The sequence below is a fragment of the Lissotriton helveticus genome, chromosome 2_1 (assembly GCF_964261635.1).
Source record: "Lissotriton helveticus chromosome 2_1, aLisHel1.1, whole genome shotgun sequence".
In the NCBI taxonomy this organism is placed as follows: Eukaryota; Metazoa; Chordata; class Amphibia; order Caudata; family Salamandridae; genus Lissotriton; species Lissotriton helveticus.
In genome coordinates, this window is record NC_136059.1 from 1,030,492,667 (window position 1) to 1,030,511,998 (window position 19,332).

Consider the following 19,332-nt stretch of genomic DNA (forward strand, 5'->3'; position numbering starts at 1 on the left):
TTGGCAGTTCGGGCTGGACTGTTCCCATGAGGCACAGGGTCAGACTGATTTGCATATGGCCATATCTGAACTGGGGTGGCAGAGTGGGCAAAAGAACGGTGATGGATTAAACCCAGATCCTTTGACTGGGTGTGAGTGTTTGATTGATTCAGATGCTCCGTCCATCACCACCACCCCCGTTTGTACGTCTGTAACAAAGTGACTGGGGCCAGTAACTGACCTTCAGACCTTGGGATCTAGACATGGGTGAATGAGAGGAGCAGTCAGGTTGGAGGCTGACGGATCAAGCTCGACTGCCTAGCCTTTAGTTTTGTACTATGAGTACTATTGGATATTCAAGAAGTCAGAGCTGATGACTAAGAACAGCCTGGAGGCATAATGTACTCTGTTTGGTACGAGGAAAGTTGGAAGGGGTTTGGCAATTTGTGGTCTGACTGCTCCTGGTACGACGGGTCTATGAGTCCGATCTCTCTGTATGTATTTGAATACCCTTGAGGTGAGAGAGCCTGATGGAGAGCGAGTACTGGAGGGATTGACTACTGGTTACAGAACGGACTCTGGAGTAAAATGCATTAGGGAGAATGGTTCCAACTTCTGAACCTTCAATATCTGTGCCACCAAAAAGGCTGTTAAGGTCACATACTCCTTAGTGTGATGCACCTTCAATATTGGGGTGACATCCAAACAGATTCTTGATGTTTCTATAAGTTTAACGATCATGTATAATACAAGATAAAATCTTACCTGTATTTCCTTTTTCATCCTCTCTAATGTGTAAATCTTTCATTGACGTCTCCAGCTCCAACAAGTCTCGCAGGTCTTCCTTGTACACCTCTATGTAGGACACTTTCACACTGAAGTCAATGTTATGGTTTTCAGAGATGCTCTGGAATAGATCTTGAATAGCGTGTGGTATGATGCCTTTCTCATCTTCAGCCACTGTGGCTGAAATAATAGCAAAAAACATACAAAGGTTTAGCAGTTTTACTTATGATTCAGAACTAACATTGCATTTTAGGAAGAGACCCAGGAGAAATATCAAATATAAATTGACGGAAACGATTGACAAAACAACTATTTGTATGACTCATACTTTTAAAATCATGTGTGATAACTTAGTTATTGCCATTAAAGGCAGGTGAAAGGAATAGGCCATCTACATGCAACCTGTTTGATTATCAGCTGCATCAAAGGGGTCCTTAAAGATAGTACTTTTATAAAAATGTTTTTATCTTTTGCCAGCTACCATCATGAAGGAGACCTCGAAGACATCTGGTTTACAAATTAACCTATCTTTTTAATTGTATTAACCTTACCCCATCTGGCCATCTTACTTGTTTGGAGATGGACCACAGAGACATCTATGATTGTAATGAGGGCCGAATAAAATGGTGGCATTACCCATGATAGAGGACCACCATTATAGAAAAGAAACATAAATGAATATCAACGAGCATTCAAAAGGTAAGGTACAAGTAACCCAGCTTATATTGAATCATTTTTGAGAAACAGACTTCCTCAAATAGTAATTTACTTTGAAATATTTGCATGACACGTAGCACTGCAATAGTAACAATATATGGCTGAGCAGTTCGATAACCGTGAATTTAGTTTCTTCTTGCACCTTTCCAGCCTCCCTCACTTCCTTTTACTTCTCCTCAAAACTCAGTTGTAAAAATGGACAACCAGCCTGGAGGAAGCCTGGAAGAAGCTTTATACCATTAGTTGGCAATAATGAGGCATAAGCATTGGAGGAAGAGGAGACGCTAATGGATTAAGAGTACCAGATGTAACAAAAGCAAGGCACAGGTAGAAGTCCTGATAGGTTAGTGCTTGTTCGGGCTAAACAAATTAAAAATGTATTATTTTTCAGCTGCCACTAGTATAGTTTATGTTCAAACCTTCCCAAACATTACCCAGACAAGCTCAAACTTAAAAATCAAACAATATGCCAGCTCAGGAGACTTGAGAACACATACAATCTTTTTCCATCTGTCTGTTCAACATAATTTCATATGGTTCAAAAGACACACAATTAATGGACAGAATGCAGAACAAATCAAAACATTCACCCCAGTCAAGAGATCTGGGTTATATCCATCATTCTTTTGTTCACCATGCCACCCTTGTTTGGACCTGGCCATATGCAAATCAGTCTTGACCCTGTGCCTCATGGGAACAGTCCAGCCCGAACTGCCAAGCCAGGTCCTCTCTGGACCAGAAACAAGCATCCTAGGACCGGTTTCGGGGTTTCACACCTCATCAGTCAGGATAGCTTGACTCCAGTGGCACAGTGAGTCCGGGACCCACGTCTGGGCATACCCGGCGCACTTAGGATGAGGAAGCAAAAGACACACAATTGATGGACAGAATGTAGAACAAATCAAAACATTCACCCTCAGTCAAGGGATTTGGGTTAAATCCATCCTTATTTTGCTGACCATGCCACCCCCGTTTTTTACTTTTAGAAAGCGGGCTTTTTCTTGCTTAACCATTCTGCGCCTTTGCCTGTCTGAAGAATCCAAGTCTGGGTTAGGGTGACAGTTAGGCTGTTTGTTTGGGGTCTCCGAACTCCCAATTTAAAGTACATCTTATGGTGAAGTTGGTTTTCAAATTGCGTGTTTGAAAATGTCACTTTTAGAAAGTGATTTCAAAAAGGGGGTGGTGATGGACAGAGTATCTGAGTTAATCAGAACACTCCTACCCAGTCAACAGATCAGGGCTTGATCCATCACCGTTATTTAGCTCACTGCACCATCCCAGTTCAGAACCTGGCTCTATGCAAATTAGTCTGTCCCTGGCCCAGTGCATCATGGGAACAGGGCAGACCAAACTACCAAGCCAATTCTTCACTGGAAAGGAAACAAGCTTCCGGGGACCAGTTTCTGGCATTACAGCCGTCTTCGGCCCGGCTTGCTTGAATCCTGATGGTGCAATGAGCAAGGGACTCATGTCTGAGCATACCCTTCCACACTCATGGTGGCCAAAATAATTTCAAAAAGGGGGTGGTGATGGACAGAGTATCTGAGTTAATCAGAACACTCCTACCCAGTCAACAGATCAGGGCTTGATCCATCACCGTTTTTTAGCTCACTGCACCATCCCAGTTCAGAACCTGGCTCTATGCAAATTAGTCTGTCCCTGGACCAGTGCATCATGGGAACAGGGCAGACCAAACTACCAAGCCAATTCTTCACTGGAAAGGAAACAAGCTTCCGGGGACCGGTTTCTGGCATTACAGCCATCTTCGGCCCGGCTTGCTTGAATCCTGATGGTGCAATGAGCAAGGGACTCATGTCTGAGCATACCCTTCCACACTCATGGTGGCCAAAATAATTTCATTCAATTTAGAAAGTGAGCATAGGACACACAATTGATGGACGGAATGTAGAACAAATCCAAACATTCACCCTCAGTCAAGAGATTTGGGTTAAATCCATCATTCTTTTGCTCACCATACCACCCCAGTTTAGACCTGGCCATATTCAAATCAGTCTTGACCCTGAGTCTCATGGGAACAGTCCAGCACGAACTGCCAGGCAAGGTCCTCCCTGGGATCAGAAACAAGCCTCCTAGGCTCGGTTTCGGGGATTCACATCATCCCTTCATCAGCCAGGATAGCTTGATTCCAGTGGCACAGTGAGCACAGGGCCCACATCTGGGCATACCTGGCGCATTTAGGGCGAGAAATACACTAAATGTTGAGGTCCTCTTGTCTAGTCTGGTCACTTGCATGGGGTTGTACAGATGGCTCTTTCAGATACTCACCCATCGTAAAGGCATATTGAGTGTGTGTCATGGTTCCATTCTATCGCCCATGTATTTCAACCTTTACTTAATATCACTGAGCGAGCTAACAGACACATATCCATATACCTGTAGCAGGTTAATGGCACAGGTTCTTTTTCCTCATTTCGTCTCTTAATGTATGTTCGCTGCCAGAGAGACTGTCTGACTGTCAGCAAGGAATGATCTTTTCACTTAAAATCAACCGCTGCAAACTGAGTGTCTTCTTATTTTTTATTCCTTAAAAGTTTATTTAGGAACTGCCTATATTTCCTGCTTGGCCACAATATGCATCAGTCTTTCTGTATCACATTCTGTAAAATCCCTGGGCTCCACTCAACTCTTCATCGAAAGTTACACATCCGTAAGTTAGCCTTGTGCCTAACTTTTCCTGGATGTGAAAATAAATATAAGAGGAGCCTGAGACACTCTAAACCTAGGATGGAAGTTATCATTTGGAACTGGTGGAACTATTCCTCCCATAATTAAGGCCTGGTGGTCAGGGTCATTCCTCGTCAGAGTGAAGCCTCCCTCCAGTGTCCAGAGGAAGGGAGGAGGCAAGTCTCTCTCCTCACCCGGTGAATCTGAACAGAGGACAAACCCAGGGCCCAATCTTCATTATCTTTCTTACTTGCTGCCCTTGAAAAAGGCTGCAGCTTGGCACATACCTTAGGGGCCTTGCTACATTTTACCCATCTCACAGGCTGGGAATCCGTTATGCCTAGGAGCTATCTTATGCCTTTAGAAGAATTACAAGCTTCTGCTTTGTGTTGTCTTCTTCACAGTGGGCCTTGAGGGACTGCTTCTTCATTTAATTGAGAGGCCAAGATGCAGTACCTCCAACCATGCATTCTATGACCAACCTCGACAACTAGGATTTTCCAATAGTTGATAGTTCAGGCAAATCCCAGTGGTTCCTCTGTCCCGAGGTGTTTAAACTGGGGACATGACTAAAGTACTCACCTCTGTGTGACTTCTGGATGGAATATGGAGAGACAAGCTCCAGGTCACCAACCTCCTAGCAGAACGCATCCTTCTAAGGGTGCCCTGATTTGGTATACTTGCCTGTGGGGACATATCTTCCAAAGGAGTCAAAGTCAGTGTAGGAGAGTAGGATCTGCTTACTATGGTTACCCCCACTTTTTGCTGGTGTTTCACCGTTTTTCGACTTTAGTCTGGCTGGGGCACTGCTATCCAGGACCCCAGCTTAACTGCTTCCTCTCTAAATTGATTGCATGTACTTTAGGTACACTCCAGTTTGGTTACTGGGGTACCCTTGTGAGTCCCTTGTACATGGTACACTAGGTATTAAGTGCATAGGTACCCCAGAGAACTACCAGGGGCTGAAGCATGTATTATGCCACCCCTGGGAAGCCTTCCAAAATGGCACCACAGGACTGCTACTGCAGCCTGGGTAAGGTGGTGCATGCACCCCTTACTAAGATATAGGTTACCTATATCTACCTTTAATCACTGACACATATAAGCCTATCAGTCACTCATATGGCAGGCCTTATCAATCCTGAAGGCAAAGTGCTTGGTTTTGTGTGAAAGGGTGCCCATGCATGAGCTGGGCCCCTCAGCAGCTTTCGGAGCATATTATCTAAGGCTGTTCTGTGATGCAGCCAGACCATATACTCTTAAGTGTATTATAACCTTGCGGTAAATGCTAACTTTGGAATGGCTGCATGGAAACATGTTGTGTTTGGTGTCTAACACTTTGGAATCCTACCGCCCCCCCACCCTTTTAGAGGGAGAGACATGTACACACTGGTCTAACCGGTATTAGTTCAAAAGAACCCTGGCATCACAAAATGGATGCTGCAGCCACAGACACGAGTCTGGCCTCCTGCTGCTGACAGAGACTCCGGCAGGGGAGGCCTGGACAATAGGTTTCCTGTCACAGGGAGGTGTAACCATATCCCAGACAGGCTTTAGTGTATTGGGGTTGGGTGGGTGCACTCCATGAGTGCTTTGAAAGTCTACACTGGGGCACACTAAGTGTTCCTTGCATAGCCCAGTTCAAACCGGTTGCAAGGGCTACCAGACCCCTGCTCTGGTGCAAACTGGACAAAGGAAATGGGTGTAACCACCCCTCTTTCCAGACCCTCCCATAGGTGGGTCCCCAGAGTATGTCCAACCCCTTTCTTCAGTATAAGTAAGGGACCCCTGGCAACAGGACTTTAGATTACACCTGGACGAAACTCTGAAACTGAATCCTGGAACTTTGACACTCTACTAAAGACTAGAGGACGTAGGAATTTCCCTTGGGGTCAAGGAGTGACTCCCCTGCTCAAGCAGGCACCAACGAAGCATTTTGCCGGTCTGCATTTCCGAAGCTCCCACCGGACTCCAAAGTATTTACAACACAGGAAGAGGATTTCCAGACTTCCCAGAAGCCGACACGAGTCCCCAGCAAAGCTGAGACCCACAGTCCTCATGAGTGACGTGGAACCGAAACCCGTGGACATCGTGCACCTTTGCTAGTGCATTGACTTCTTGACATCCCATGAAGTTGTGCTTTGGGTTACTTGTAGCCCAAGCACCGAGCACCAGATGAACTGAAGCTCCTTTGCGATCCTGGTCCGTCGATGGTGGGCCCCCACAAATTCAACTCTGATTTTCCTTGGGCTTCCCTGGTTGCTCCAGACGTGCCCTGCCTCTCCACCGTATGGTGAGTCCCTCGGACCTTTCTGGTCCACACCAAAGCATTTCTTTGATTCCTGCGTGGGTTGCTGTTGCCAAGGGTTGTTGGGTTCAATCCGGGCACCGACACCGCAGCACTCGACATCCTTCGTGGGACAGCTGGATTCCAGATCCTGGTCATCGTCGACGCCTCCTGATCCTGGTGGCTGAAGAGTCAAGCTTCACCTTCTTCACCTGAAATCACCCAACATCGGTGGGCATTCGACTATCTTGCCCCTGGTCACTCACTGGCAAGTGACCCAGACTCAATCCCCTCTGCTTTCAGGTTCTTCTCATCCTCGATCCAGGCTTGGATCACACCGGACACTTTCCACTTGGATGGCAGCAGCACTTTGCAGCAGATCGCCATTGAAAACGATGACAAAACCCGACACCAAAAGCCACCTATGCACCTGGCTTCCCTGGGTGAGGTAATTCGAGTACTCCAGTGTTCCCGTGGGTGTTGGCTCTAGAACCCCTTAAGTCTAAGGGGGTTTGCTCCAAGTCCTCTCCTAAGTGTCCTTTGTCTTTACAATTCCAACCGCGACTTTCCCCATAGAAGTTAATGGTGATTCGCGGCTGTGTTCACACACTGCACGTGTCTCCCGTGGGTCCCCTGTGCACTGCCTTGGGTGGTTCCTGGTGGCCCCAGCGGTTCTACAGGCTCTAGGCCTTGTGTCTATGCAAGTTGTGGTTCTTATACCACTTTCTTAATATATGGTTTGGTACGCCCCTAGGGCTCAACGTATATTGTGCTAATTTACTGTGTGATATTAAGTTTACTGAATGTACTTTTGCCTCTAGCCTCATAAAGAGACTAGAGGGATGTGTTTAGAATAAATACATATATTTTATATATATACCTGGTGTGGTTCTCCTTTCATTTGGTCATTCACGAGATTATAGACTGGTAAAACAAGCTGCTTTACATTCCTCAAAGACTTAGCCTGAAGGCTGCTCTCCACAGCTACCACTAGGATAGCTTTCTTTAAAGGTTTTCTTTAATCTACCATCAATAAGGGTCGTTTGGACTGGTGCAAGGTGCCTACTAGAATATTGGACAGCATATGCCAGGCCAACTTCTCACAGTCAGACTCTCTAACTCTGGTCATTTCCTCGACTGGTTCCAACCAGTTTATGTGCAGATGGGGAATAGGCTCATATGACTGGAAACACTCTTAACACCTTGGGTGCTCATGACGAGGTCAGCTCGTCATGAGCTACGGCGCTCCGGTGCTCATGACGAGCTGAGCTCATCATGACCGCGCCCGTTCCGTGGAACGCTTGCACAGTGGGCTGATTCCCCAGCTGTGCTGAACGTTCCATGGGAACGGGTGTGGCCATGACGAGCTCAGCTCGTCATGAGCATCGGAGCGCCGTAGCTCATGACGAGCTGACCTCGTCATGCGCACCGGTGCGCTGTACGCGCCACCCGCCCCCCAGCACAGCGGGGGAAACAGCACCGCACGGAAGGGGCTAATGCAGTTCAGTCAGGAAGAGGGAGAAGATCTGTGAACACTCAAGCAGAAGTCCACGTACACTTTATTAAGTGGTCTAGGGGATAGACTTTAAAAAAGTGGACTAGGGATTAAGATATCATACCCCTCGTGGGGGTCAATATGTTTCTGCCCAGTTATGATCCCATACAGGGATTCCAGGGCATTCATCAGGACCTCAAAGTTATCTAGTCACTCTGCATCAATATGTGATCATAAGAAGTGTAAATAAACTGGCCACCACGTGATCAAGGCTACCAGGACTGCGATGACCCGTATTAATCTGTGGCCACTGTCATTCTAGTGATTAGGAGGTGGAGTCCACTCTCGAACCACTGGGTATGTCTAGTAGTGCACAACTAAGTTGTCAGTGCCGATTCCCTACAGACATCCCGGTGAAAGTCTGGCAAGCATTAAGGCTCCCACCTTAACGTTTGCTTATAATACACTTCTACTATCTAACTCACCTATGAGGCTACAAAAAATCCTAGATTGTTTTGACAATTTCTGCAGTCAGAGGGGCTTGGAAATTAATGTGGCGAAACAAAATACATGGTCCTAAACCCTTGTCATTCCACAAGATCTAACCCCAATCTTAAAGGGATCCCCATGGAACATGCACACACCTTTCAATATCTCGGGCTGATCCTCGCAGAACAGCTAGATTGGCTGTGCCACATTTAAAGGTGCATGCTTAAATTAGAACAACATACTGGGGGGTTAGCTAAAATGCAACTAGGTTCCCAGTATCACCCAATTTCACTGGTGATCCAAATCTACAAACAGCAGGCCCTGGAAGTGAACCTTTATGGTGTGGGCGTTGGGATCATAAGGATACAGCTAAAATGGTAGCTGTGGAAAATCGATTTCTGCATCAGTTTACGGGTTTACCCATCAGTTCTCCCCTGCTCCCCCTTAGGCTAGATATGGGGCTCAGGTCCATCTCTGATGGAATTCGAGTGAGACAATATTATACTGGTGAAGGATCTAGGCCACCCCCAAGCTCCACTCTTACTGTGAGGGAGTGGAGGAAGTCATAGGTATCTCTGGCTCAGGTAGCATACCTTGGATCAAGTATGTTAGAGTAACCCTGGGAAAGATGGTGAATGGGATTTTGTGGGACAATCCGCTGGCAGCCCCCTCAATTAATAAATCAATTATAACGGATAACAATGGGCAGCATAAAATGAGCCAATTGCAAGTTCAATCTTGTTTTAGCCCCCTGACCGATTCCTTTCTTCTGACGAAGGATAAATTAAAAATAGAACAGTTCCTTGATGAAATTGAACCCACAACACCTAGGAAGCTGTACCTCCAGTTTTGGTATAGTACCTTACTGTTCGCCTCTTCCTGCTAAATGGGCCCGCACTCCTGAGTGAGCTAGGTGGGCATTCCCATCTTGTGGAGACACTAAAGAAATGGAGAAGCATGCCCTGTTTTTCTGCCCAGCCTATCTGAACGGGAGGAGAAAATGGTTAGGTCCAGTTTGCCGGAATATAGGTTTCAGGAAATATGCAGAGGCCCTATGAATTCTGAAATCTGATTTGCAGCAAAGTTCAGTCTTTGTTGTCTCAAGTTATCAGTTATTCATGTGGAGGATTAGGCAAAAGATGAGTCCGCACCCAACTGTGGCCCAGACACTATGGAGGTAGTGTGCCTCCTCTGATCCTGACCCTTCAGAAGCACACTTAGCACTTTATTAGGTAGAGTTGGAAAGGATGCATTTATTATTATTGATGTGAATTAAACTGTGTTATTATGATTGAAATGGATTTTAACAACTGTTACACAATGTTTTAAGCACTTGTCATAATGTAGTTCTGTTTTTGTCAATTTTAACAGATGTATTTTTTAAATTGTGCTTAAACGGCAGAAATAAAGATTTGATGAAGAAATACAAAATATTTTTTATTAAGAGGTGAAGACATATGTATATTTCTAGCAACTAACATCGCCTCCGGCACCGTTTAGGCTTCTCCTACAGGAACAGCTGTATTCTCCCTCTGGATGAATTATATAATGTAAAAAAAGTCACGTACTAATTGTCCCCATAAACAAATTTCATGATTGAAAATTGGACCTTCAGGGGTTACAAGGACAACAGCTAAACTTTTCTCTGGCCATCAAGTTGGTAGGCACTATAGCCAACAGCTCTTGCTCTTGTATTTTTTGTTTAAATGAATGGTATGTAACAACCAATAAGCCATGACAAATCACAAAATCCATAAGTAGCTACATGCCCGCATTTTCCAAATAACTTTGTTCGTGAAATAACATTACAGATGTATAGTATGGGATTTATACAGGTCGATGCGGTATACAGGCCTAAAAGGTTACTTTAATAAAAACAAATGTAAAAGGAAGGTAGGTAAAAGCAACATTGATGTCTTCCACATTTTAGATTCCGTTGTTCACCAGTAGAACACAACAATAAACACGATGACCTACACATGGAAACAAATGGGTTCCAGCACAGACAAGCTTTACAGGTGAAGATGTCATAAAGTGTTGTACATCTGTAAATACCATTTCAGTTACTGCATTAGCTAGAAAACATTTCAGCTCTGAGAGGTAATCAAGCATAAAAGAACAAACTAGCGTGATTTCTTGTCTAATTGATCAGTTAAAAGAATGTATCTGCATGTAGGAGGGTGGATACCTGACTATGGTTACCCCAGATTTTTGCCTTGTGTTTAGCTGGTTTTCGACTTAGTTGGCCTGGGATCCTGCTAATCAGGGTCCCAGGCTATCTGCTCTCTCTTTAAAATGGACTCCATGTACCCTAGGTGCATAACTAATTGGGTATTGGATCACCTTATCAGCCCCTGTACAGAGTACTATAGGTACCCAGGGCATAGGTGCATCCAAGGCCTACCAGGGGCTGCAGCATATCTTTTGCCACCCCTAGCTGGCCATCCAAACAGACACAACTGTCTGATCACTCAGCTGGGGCAAGGTCGTGTAGTCACCCCTTGCTTAGATATAGTATACCTATGTCTAAACCTATATATGGACACATATACACCTATAAGTCACTCCTATGGCAGGCCTTAACAATCCTGGAGGCAGAGTGCTTGGTTTTATGTGAGATGGTGCTCTAGCATGAGCTGAGCCTGTCTGCAGCTTTCGGAACCATGTCCTTATAGCTGTTCCAGGGTATTGCCATACCATATACTCTTAAGAGCAGTATAATCCTCGCGGTTATTGCTAACTTTGGTTTGGCTTTATCAAAACATGTCGTGTAAGGTGTCATACACTTTGGAATACTACCCCCTCGCCAGTTCTGGCGACGGGGGTAGCATTCCACCCTTCTAGAGGGAGAAGACATGTTACTTTACTTTAACGCGGTTACATCTAACCAGAGCCTCAGCATCACAAAATGGATGCTGCTGCCACAGACACAAGTCTGGCCTCCTGCTGCAGACCGAAACTCCGGCAGGGGAGGCCTGGACAAATGGTATCCTGTCACAGGGAGGTGTTACACCACCCCAGACAGGAGATAGTGGATTGAGGCAGGCAGGGCGAGTGAAACTAGACACTGCCTGGGGCGCACAAGGCTCCCCATGCATAGCCCAGTTCAAACCTGTGCTGGGGCACTCCAGCCCCAGCTCTGGCGCGAAACTGGACAAAGGGAAAGGGGTGTAACCCTTCCTGGGTCCCACCCATAGGAGGGACCTAGCAGGTAATCCAGCCCCTTGATTTGGAATAAAGGTAGGAGCTGTGTCCATAGACTTTAGATAATCCTGACTGAAACTTTGAAATGAAACTCTGGACCCTTCGACATCCCACTCGACGTGGAAGACTGAAGAATCTCCCTTATGGTCGAGGAGTGACCACCCTGTGCAAACAGGCACCATCCAGCGCCCAACGGTTTGCTTTGTTGCAGCTCCCGCCGGAGCTCGAGCGATAGAGATCGACAAGAACCGGATTCCCAAACATCCAACAGCCTGATGCCCAGTCACAGCAAAGCTGAGACCCGTGGAGGCGACGTGAGACGTGGGACCGGCCATCTTGAAAAGACTGTGAAGTGCTTCTAGTGCAGCTCCCGAGGCACCCTCGAAGCTGTGCATTGGGGATTGAGAAGCCCCAGCCCCGAGCAGCTCTTGCACCGAAGATCACCCCTCCACACTCACCGAGTGCTGCATGGGGCCCTTTTGCATTTTCCTGCTCGACGCGTCTGTCCGGTCACTAGCCCGTTGGCTAGTGGTTACTACGATGAAGAACCTTTGAATTTACACTGCTGGTCTGGTTGCTCCAGACTGGCCCTCGCTCCCCTGAAAAGGAGCAGTCTCTCTGACCTTGCTGGTCCGAGTAAGAAGCGATCTTCAAATCCTGCGTGGGTTGCATTTGCCAAGGCCTGTTGACTCCGATCCGGAAGCCGACACCGCCGACAGCGAGAGCCTTCGTGGGACAGTCCGTGTTCCACTCCTGGTCATCGTTGATGTCCTAGAGTCCACGTGGCACCAGAGACAAGCTTCTCAACAACCACCTGATTGCGCCCGACATCGCCTGGTTCCTTCCTGGTTCCATCCTAGTCACTGGCTAGTGACCCAGACTCTGTCCCCTCTGCTTTCAGGTACTCTACATCTTCGATCCACCCTTGGATCCAACCGGATTCTTCTCTCCTGGCCGCCTGCAGCATCTTCATCTCCAGGCTCCATAGAACTCCACGACGAAACCCAACACACTTTGACACCTATGCACCCGCTTCCTGTGGGTGAGATAACAAGAGTACTCTGGTGCTCCCTTAGTGGTTCACACCTCTAGTGTCCTAGTTTAAAGTGGGGAAGTTCTAGTCCAGTCGGAAGACTTCTAAAACAGTAACTTTTACGCACCATTGACTTTGCATTGGGGCATGCATGTGCTTTAGGCACTGCACCCGAATCCCGCGGGCCTCTCCCGTCCTAACTACGGTTAGACCAGTGTAGCCCCAGCGATTCCCAAGGCCCTAGGCCTTACCATTGTTCGAGACGTGGTACTTATACCACTATTTTATTATATGGTTTAAGTGGCCACCAGGCCTATCCATAATTGTGCAACTTTTGTATCTTTAACTGTGCTTTTGTTTAAACGCTTGTGCCTCTGTCCTCATAAAGAGTACAGAGGATTATTCTAGTAATAAATACATATATTTTTATAATATATAACTTGTGTGGTGTCCTTTCATTTGGTATTAAAAGGATTGCATATGGTAAAACAGCTGGCTTCACATGCCCTCTTGAGTTAAGCCTAAGACTGCTTAGGCCTATGCTACCCCTAGGATAGCTTGTCTATAAGGTTGACTTACAACCACCACTGTTGGAATTAGGTAGCCTGGCCTAGGGCAAGACTAACATCTAGAGGCACAGTGTAAAGGTTGCAGACCACCCAAAAGTAACTTCACGCAATAGCACTCAAAAAGAAAAACACTACACCAAAATTATATGAAAATACGTGCTGCTTTATGTAAAAATAATATTCTCTTTGTTGTCAATTATTAGTAGCTCACATATAAATAGTTCAAAGCAGTTTAGATCACTTTCAGGGTCAACAATTACACTTTGTACGTTACTAGCAGATTGTCACTTTTTCAATTACTAACAGTCACTGTATTTCTGAAATCTTATCACACTTTTGCATTTGGAGAACCTGTACCTTAGAATCAATAATTACTTTAGAAGCTACTAAACAATTTATCAATAGAGTTTCTAAGGTGCATTACACTTTCCAATTAATCAATAATGACCCTTTCAATTATAACAAATCCACATTCAGCAGGATTAACAGTTTACCTCATCAAACACTGTGCTTATTTAATCTGTTAAATTATAGCTTCCTATGACTCCTCAACGAGATAATACCAGCACTTTACTTTAGAACAGGCTCTAGTATTCCAGATTTGTAGGTACAATCCCCTCTCTCACAGTTGAACCTCAACTCACTAAGAGGACATGCACCCTTTCCCTCTCCAGCAGGCACTTTCAGAGATATTAGGTTAATTTAACATTGATAGTGCAGTTAACTAATCTCCAGAGTCAAGGAGGGTTTCCTCAGGCTTCCCACCACTTTATAAACTGCAGTAGCTGAGAGGAGCAACAACCATTAACGGATTACCAGATGATCACAGGCTCTAGCGCCGCCTTCCCCCTCCAGATGACCTCCTTACTGTCAGTTACGGCTCCTTCGAGGTCCCACCGGCCTCACTTCAAACCCTCCTGCCGAGCCAGCTGCCTTTTTAATGCTGGGGCGGGGGGGGAATAATGAAGCGCACTCGCCTCCTCGTCACTGGGGCAGAGAATCAGTGAAGCGCACACAGGAAGGCCCCCTTTCCGCTCGCGCTGGCTCCTTTCTGAAGCGCCTGAGCGAAGGGGGAAAACGAAGCCTCAAACTCCCTCGTCGGAGACGCGCTGATCACGGGGGGCATGCGCAATGCTTCTCGCTCCTCCGCAGTTGCTCCCGCCTTCCTCGATCCGGCTCCACCTCACGGAGCCCGGCGGCGCCACAGGGCATGCGCGAAAGATCAGCGTCTTGCCGCTGGAGGCCGCGCTGCACTTCCGATGCTGTTCTCTCCTCCCGGCTCACTCCTCACGCCGCCGAAGACTTCCCTGGCTCCGCTCCTCACCTCAGCCCTTGACACAGCTCCACAAGCGCGTCGCTCACTCGCACAGATGAAAGGACAGCACGGCCAACTGAACAACCGGTCCGGCTCCCTCAGCGTTTCCACACCGACCCAGGTGTAGAGCGACTCGTGGTCCTGCGGTCCCCGCTTCTCCAGCCCTGGTGGTCGCAGGTAGGGGTTTGGCACCAGGGGGGCGCGATCTCAGCAGATAGGCAGCACTGGGGTACAAGCAGAACAAGGGGAGGGCACCAGGATCAGCCCTTCTCCGTAGGAGAGTCCTTCTTTTCAATCTTCTCCAGGGGTTTACAAAGTAGGGGTCAGTCTAGAACCATTTACCAGTCTCTGGACTCCCTATGCTGGGCAGAGGACTGCACACCGCAGCGCTGCAGTCTCCTTCTCCTGAAGCTGTCCCTGTATAATTTTAGACAAGGGGCTAGCTAGGCGCCCAGGGTCTCCAGTAACTTCCCACAGCGGGGCCAGGACAAGTAACCAACAGGGGAGTTGTGGGCTGGGCCAAATAGACAGCTTCCAAGTCCAGGAGGTCAATCCAAAGTCCAACCTTCTCCCACCCTTAGCCACCACCTGTCCTCCAGCTGACTTCCACAGGTAGACAAAATGGCTGCCCCGCATTCCGCCTTATATAGGCTGCCCTTCAGTGGTCCAGAATGGACCAGAAGGTTCTGGAATGCCCTATGTTGGTCTATAGCCAGGTTCTGTTGGTGACAGTTGGGGCAGTTGGTGGCCACCATTTTAGGTGGTGCCAACTTTCCTGTCAGAACAGGCCTCTGGACCTGAGGTAAAAAACTATGAGGGGGAGAGGGAACACCTATCCCCCTGGCCAACACCTATAAAAATCCAGTAGACACAAAAATTAATAAGGGTATGAGGGGCAAAAAGGGGACAAAATAAATAAAAATTAGGAGGGACTTCGCCAAAAAGTCAGACAGGTCTAACACGCGTCCCCCCCAGCTGAAAGTGGGGAGAACTACCCAACCCCTTGGGAGTCCTCATCACTAAGGCGGAAATACCTGGAGAGACCGTCTGCATTGGCGTGGTCCACTCCAGGCCGATGTTCCACCCGGAAGTCCATTCCCTGTAGGGAGATGGACCACCTCAACAACTTGGGATTTTCCCCCTTCATTTGCATCAGCCAACGAAGGGGTCGGTGGTCGGTCTGAACCAGGAAGTGCGAGCCAAAGAGGTATGGCCGCAGCTTCTTCAGAGCCCACACCACCGCAAAAGCTTCCCTCTCAATGGCACTCCACTTCTGTTCCCGGGGAAGCAGTCTCCTGGATAAGAAGACTATAGGTTGATCCAGGCCCTCTTCATTGAGTTGCGATAACACTGCCCCAATGCCATGTTCGGATGCATCTGTTTGCACAATAAACTCCTTGGAGAAATTGGGAGCCTTCAGGACCGGTGCTTCGCACATTGCCTGCTTCAACTTTTCAAAGGCTTGCTGACAAGCCTTTGTCCAAACTACCCGTCGAGGTTGTTTCTTGGAGGTGAGCTCTGTGAGGGGCGCTACAATAGTGCCATACCCCTTCACAAAGCGACGGTAGTAACCTGTGAGGCCCAGGAAAGCTCGGACCTCAGTCTGTGTCTTGGGGGGTTCCCAGGCCATGATTGCCTCAATCTTCGCCTGTAGGGGTTGCACGGACCCCCTACCCACCAAGTGTCCAAGGTACACAACCGACCCCTGCCCAATCTGGCATTTGCTGGCTTTGATGGTCAATCCAGCTTGTTTCAGCGCCTGGAGAACTGCTTGCAAATGTTGCAAGTGGTCCTCCCAACTGCTACTGAAGACAGCAATGTCATCCAGGTAAGCAGCCGAGAAACCCTCCATTCCAGAGAGGACCTGGTTCACCAGTCGCTGAAATGTGGCAGGGGCGTTCTTGAGCCCAAAGGGCATCACACAGAACTGGAAGTGTCCCTCAGGCGTGGAGAAGGCTGACCTTTCCCTTGCTCCATCTGTCAAGGAGATCTGCCAGTACCCTGAAGTGAGGTCAAAGGTACTTAGGTATTGGGCAGCTCCTAGCCGGTCAATTAACTCATCCGCCCTGGGGATGGGATGAGCATCAGTTTTGGTAACTGAGTTCAGTCCTCGGTAATCCACACAGAACCTCAGTTCTGGTGTGGTGCCCGGTGGGGCAGCTTTTGGGACTAGCACCACCGGACTGGACCAAGGGCTGCTGGACGGTTCTATCACTCCTAGCTCCAACATCTTGGCAACTTCGCCATGGATGCTAGCCTTCACCTTGTCCGACAGCCTATAGGTCTTGGATTTCACTGGGGGGCTGTCTCCTGTGTCCACATCATGGGTACACAGGTGGGTTCTGCCTGGGACAAGGGAAAACAGGGAAGAGTACTGCCCCAATACCTGTCGGCAGTCCTCTCGTTGCTCAGGAGTGAGAGACGGGGAGAGAATCACTCCCTCCACCGACCCATCCTTCTCTTGACATGAAAAGAGGTCTGGGAGAGGCTCGCTTTCTGCTTCCTCAGCACCATCAGTCACCAACATCAGGATGACCTCTGGCCTCTCATGGTGGGGTTTGAGGCGATTGGCATGCAGCACCCGTAGGGGCTGCCTCGGGGTCTTAAGATCCACCAAGTAAGTGGCCTTACCCTTTTTCTCCAACACCTCAAAGGGGCCTGTCCAACGATCCTGAAGGGCACTTAGCTCTCCAGGTTCCATCACCCAGACTTTCTGGCCAGGCTCCAACTCCACCGGGTGAGCATTTTGGTCATACCATTCCTTCATGACTGCCTGACTGGCCTCCAAGTTGTCAGCAGCCTGCTTCCACAACTTGGCCATCTGGCTTCTGAAGGCCAACATGTAGCTCACCACATCCTGGGGAGGTTTTCTGGGAGACTTCTCCCATCCTTCCTTCACCAGGCTGAGAGGCCCACGCACCGGGTGTCCATACAACAATTCGAATGGGCTGAAGCCCACTCCTTTCTGTGGCACCTCTCTGTAGGAGAACAGTAAGCAAGGTAGGAGGACGTCCCACTTCCTCCGTAAGCTCTCTGGCAGACTTCTTATCATGCCCTTCAGGGTCTTATTGAACCTCTCAACCAGTCCATTGGACTGGGGGTGATAGGGAGTGGTGAACCGGTAGGTCACCCCACACTCCTTCCACATGGTCCGCATGTAAGCAGACAGGAAGTTAGTCCCCCTGTCAGACACAACCTCCTTCGGGAATCCTACCCTAGTAAAGATTCCCATCAGGGCCCTAGCTACCACAGGTGCAGTAACAGTCCTCAGAGGGATGGCCTCTGGGTACCGTGTGGCATGATCCACCAGAACCAGGATGAACCTGTGACCAGCTGTTGTTGGTGGATCTAATGGCCCTACAATGTCGATGCCCACCCTTTCAAAGGGGGTGCTAACGACAGGAAGTGGTTCCAGGGGAGCCTTTAGCTTCACCCCTGTCTTCCCACTGGCCTGGCAGGATACACATGTCCTACAGTATGTGTTGGACGCCGCTTTCATCTGAGGCCAGTAAAAGTGGAGAACAAGCCGTGCAAAGGTCTTGTCCTGGCCTAAGTGTCCTGCCAGTGGTATCGCATGAGCCAATTCCAGCAGAAAGGCTCGGTATTGCTGCGGGACCACCAAGGCCCTTGATGAGCCAGGTAGAGGAACCTTAGGTTCACTGTAGAGGAGGCCATCCTCCCAGTAAATATGGTGGTGTCCCGTAGCATCACCTGCTGCCTGGGCTTCAGCCTGACGCCTCAGTCCCTCAAGGGTAGGGCACTCCCTCTGCCCCCTACAGAATTCCTCTCTGGTAGGGCCTCCCTCCACATGCCATTCAGCAGGGATGGGCAAATCCTCCAGAGAGTCTACTTCCCCCTCCACGGACTCCTGGCCTACCACTGCAGGTGGCCGATCTGTCACATGGGGCGTGGAAGCAGGAGCAGGCTGTCCCTGTCTCCGTTTCTGACCCTTCTTAGCAGCGGGTTGGGCCATTGTTCCAGGCTCCAACCCAGGCGAACTCCCTCTCCGGGCAGTCGCAGACCTTGTGCTGACACAGGCCCAGTTAGGTGTACCCAGCATCGCAGAATGCGTCCGGTATTCCACCTCTCTCCAAGTGTTGTGTTCCATGTCATTCCCCAACAGACAATCGACTGGCACGGCAGGGCTTACGGCAACTCGAAGTGAACCTGCAACCCCCTCCCACTCAAAGGGAACCTCAGCCACTGGATAGTGGCCCATTCTGCCGTCAGCCATCGCGGCGGGGTGGAGTACATTAGGAACAACCTGCTCTGGGGACACCAGCTGACTTCTCACCATAGTCATGCTGGCTCCTGTATCCCTCAGAGCCTCCCCTCTCTGGCCATTGATGGTAACCCATTGCCCATACTTTGTAGTATTTGGGGGCACCTGGATCTTTGGCACCATCTCCCGCTCTCCCAGGGACACTAAGGTGACACCCGCCCACTCACCCCCCTTATCTAAGGGCAACTCCTCCCCGAGCGCTACACTAGCTACTCCCGGTGACTTTCCTCCGGTGGGAGGGGGTGGTCTCTTTGGGCATCTGACATCTCCCTTATAATGTCCAACGCCACCGCATTCAAAACAGTGGGGAACCCTGGGCTGCTGGCTTTGGCCAGGATAAGGGTTCCGGGGCGGGTTTGCCCTAGGGGTGAAACCTGCTCCCTTCCCTTGGAAGTTATTTTGGGGACCTTTAGAGAACTCTTTCTTTTTCTCCCCCCCCCCTTCCTTCTTCTGGGGGGCGCCCTGTCCGGCTTTTTGAGATTCCCCTCCAG

General features: G+C 48.6%; 1 protein-coding gene across 1 annotated transcript in view; it reads right to left on the reverse strand.

The window, feature by feature from the left end:
• Nucleotides 1-19,332, reverse strand: part of KIF27 (kinesin family member 27) — a 437,315-nt gene that overhangs the window by 399,132 nt on the left and 18,851 nt on the right. Inside the window, exon 3 of the mRNA XM_078675808.1 lies at nt 745-945. Within this exon, the coding sequence (XP_078531934.1) occupies nt 745-945 (201 nt within the window). The remainder of the gene's footprint in view (nt 1-744; nt 946-19,332) is intronic.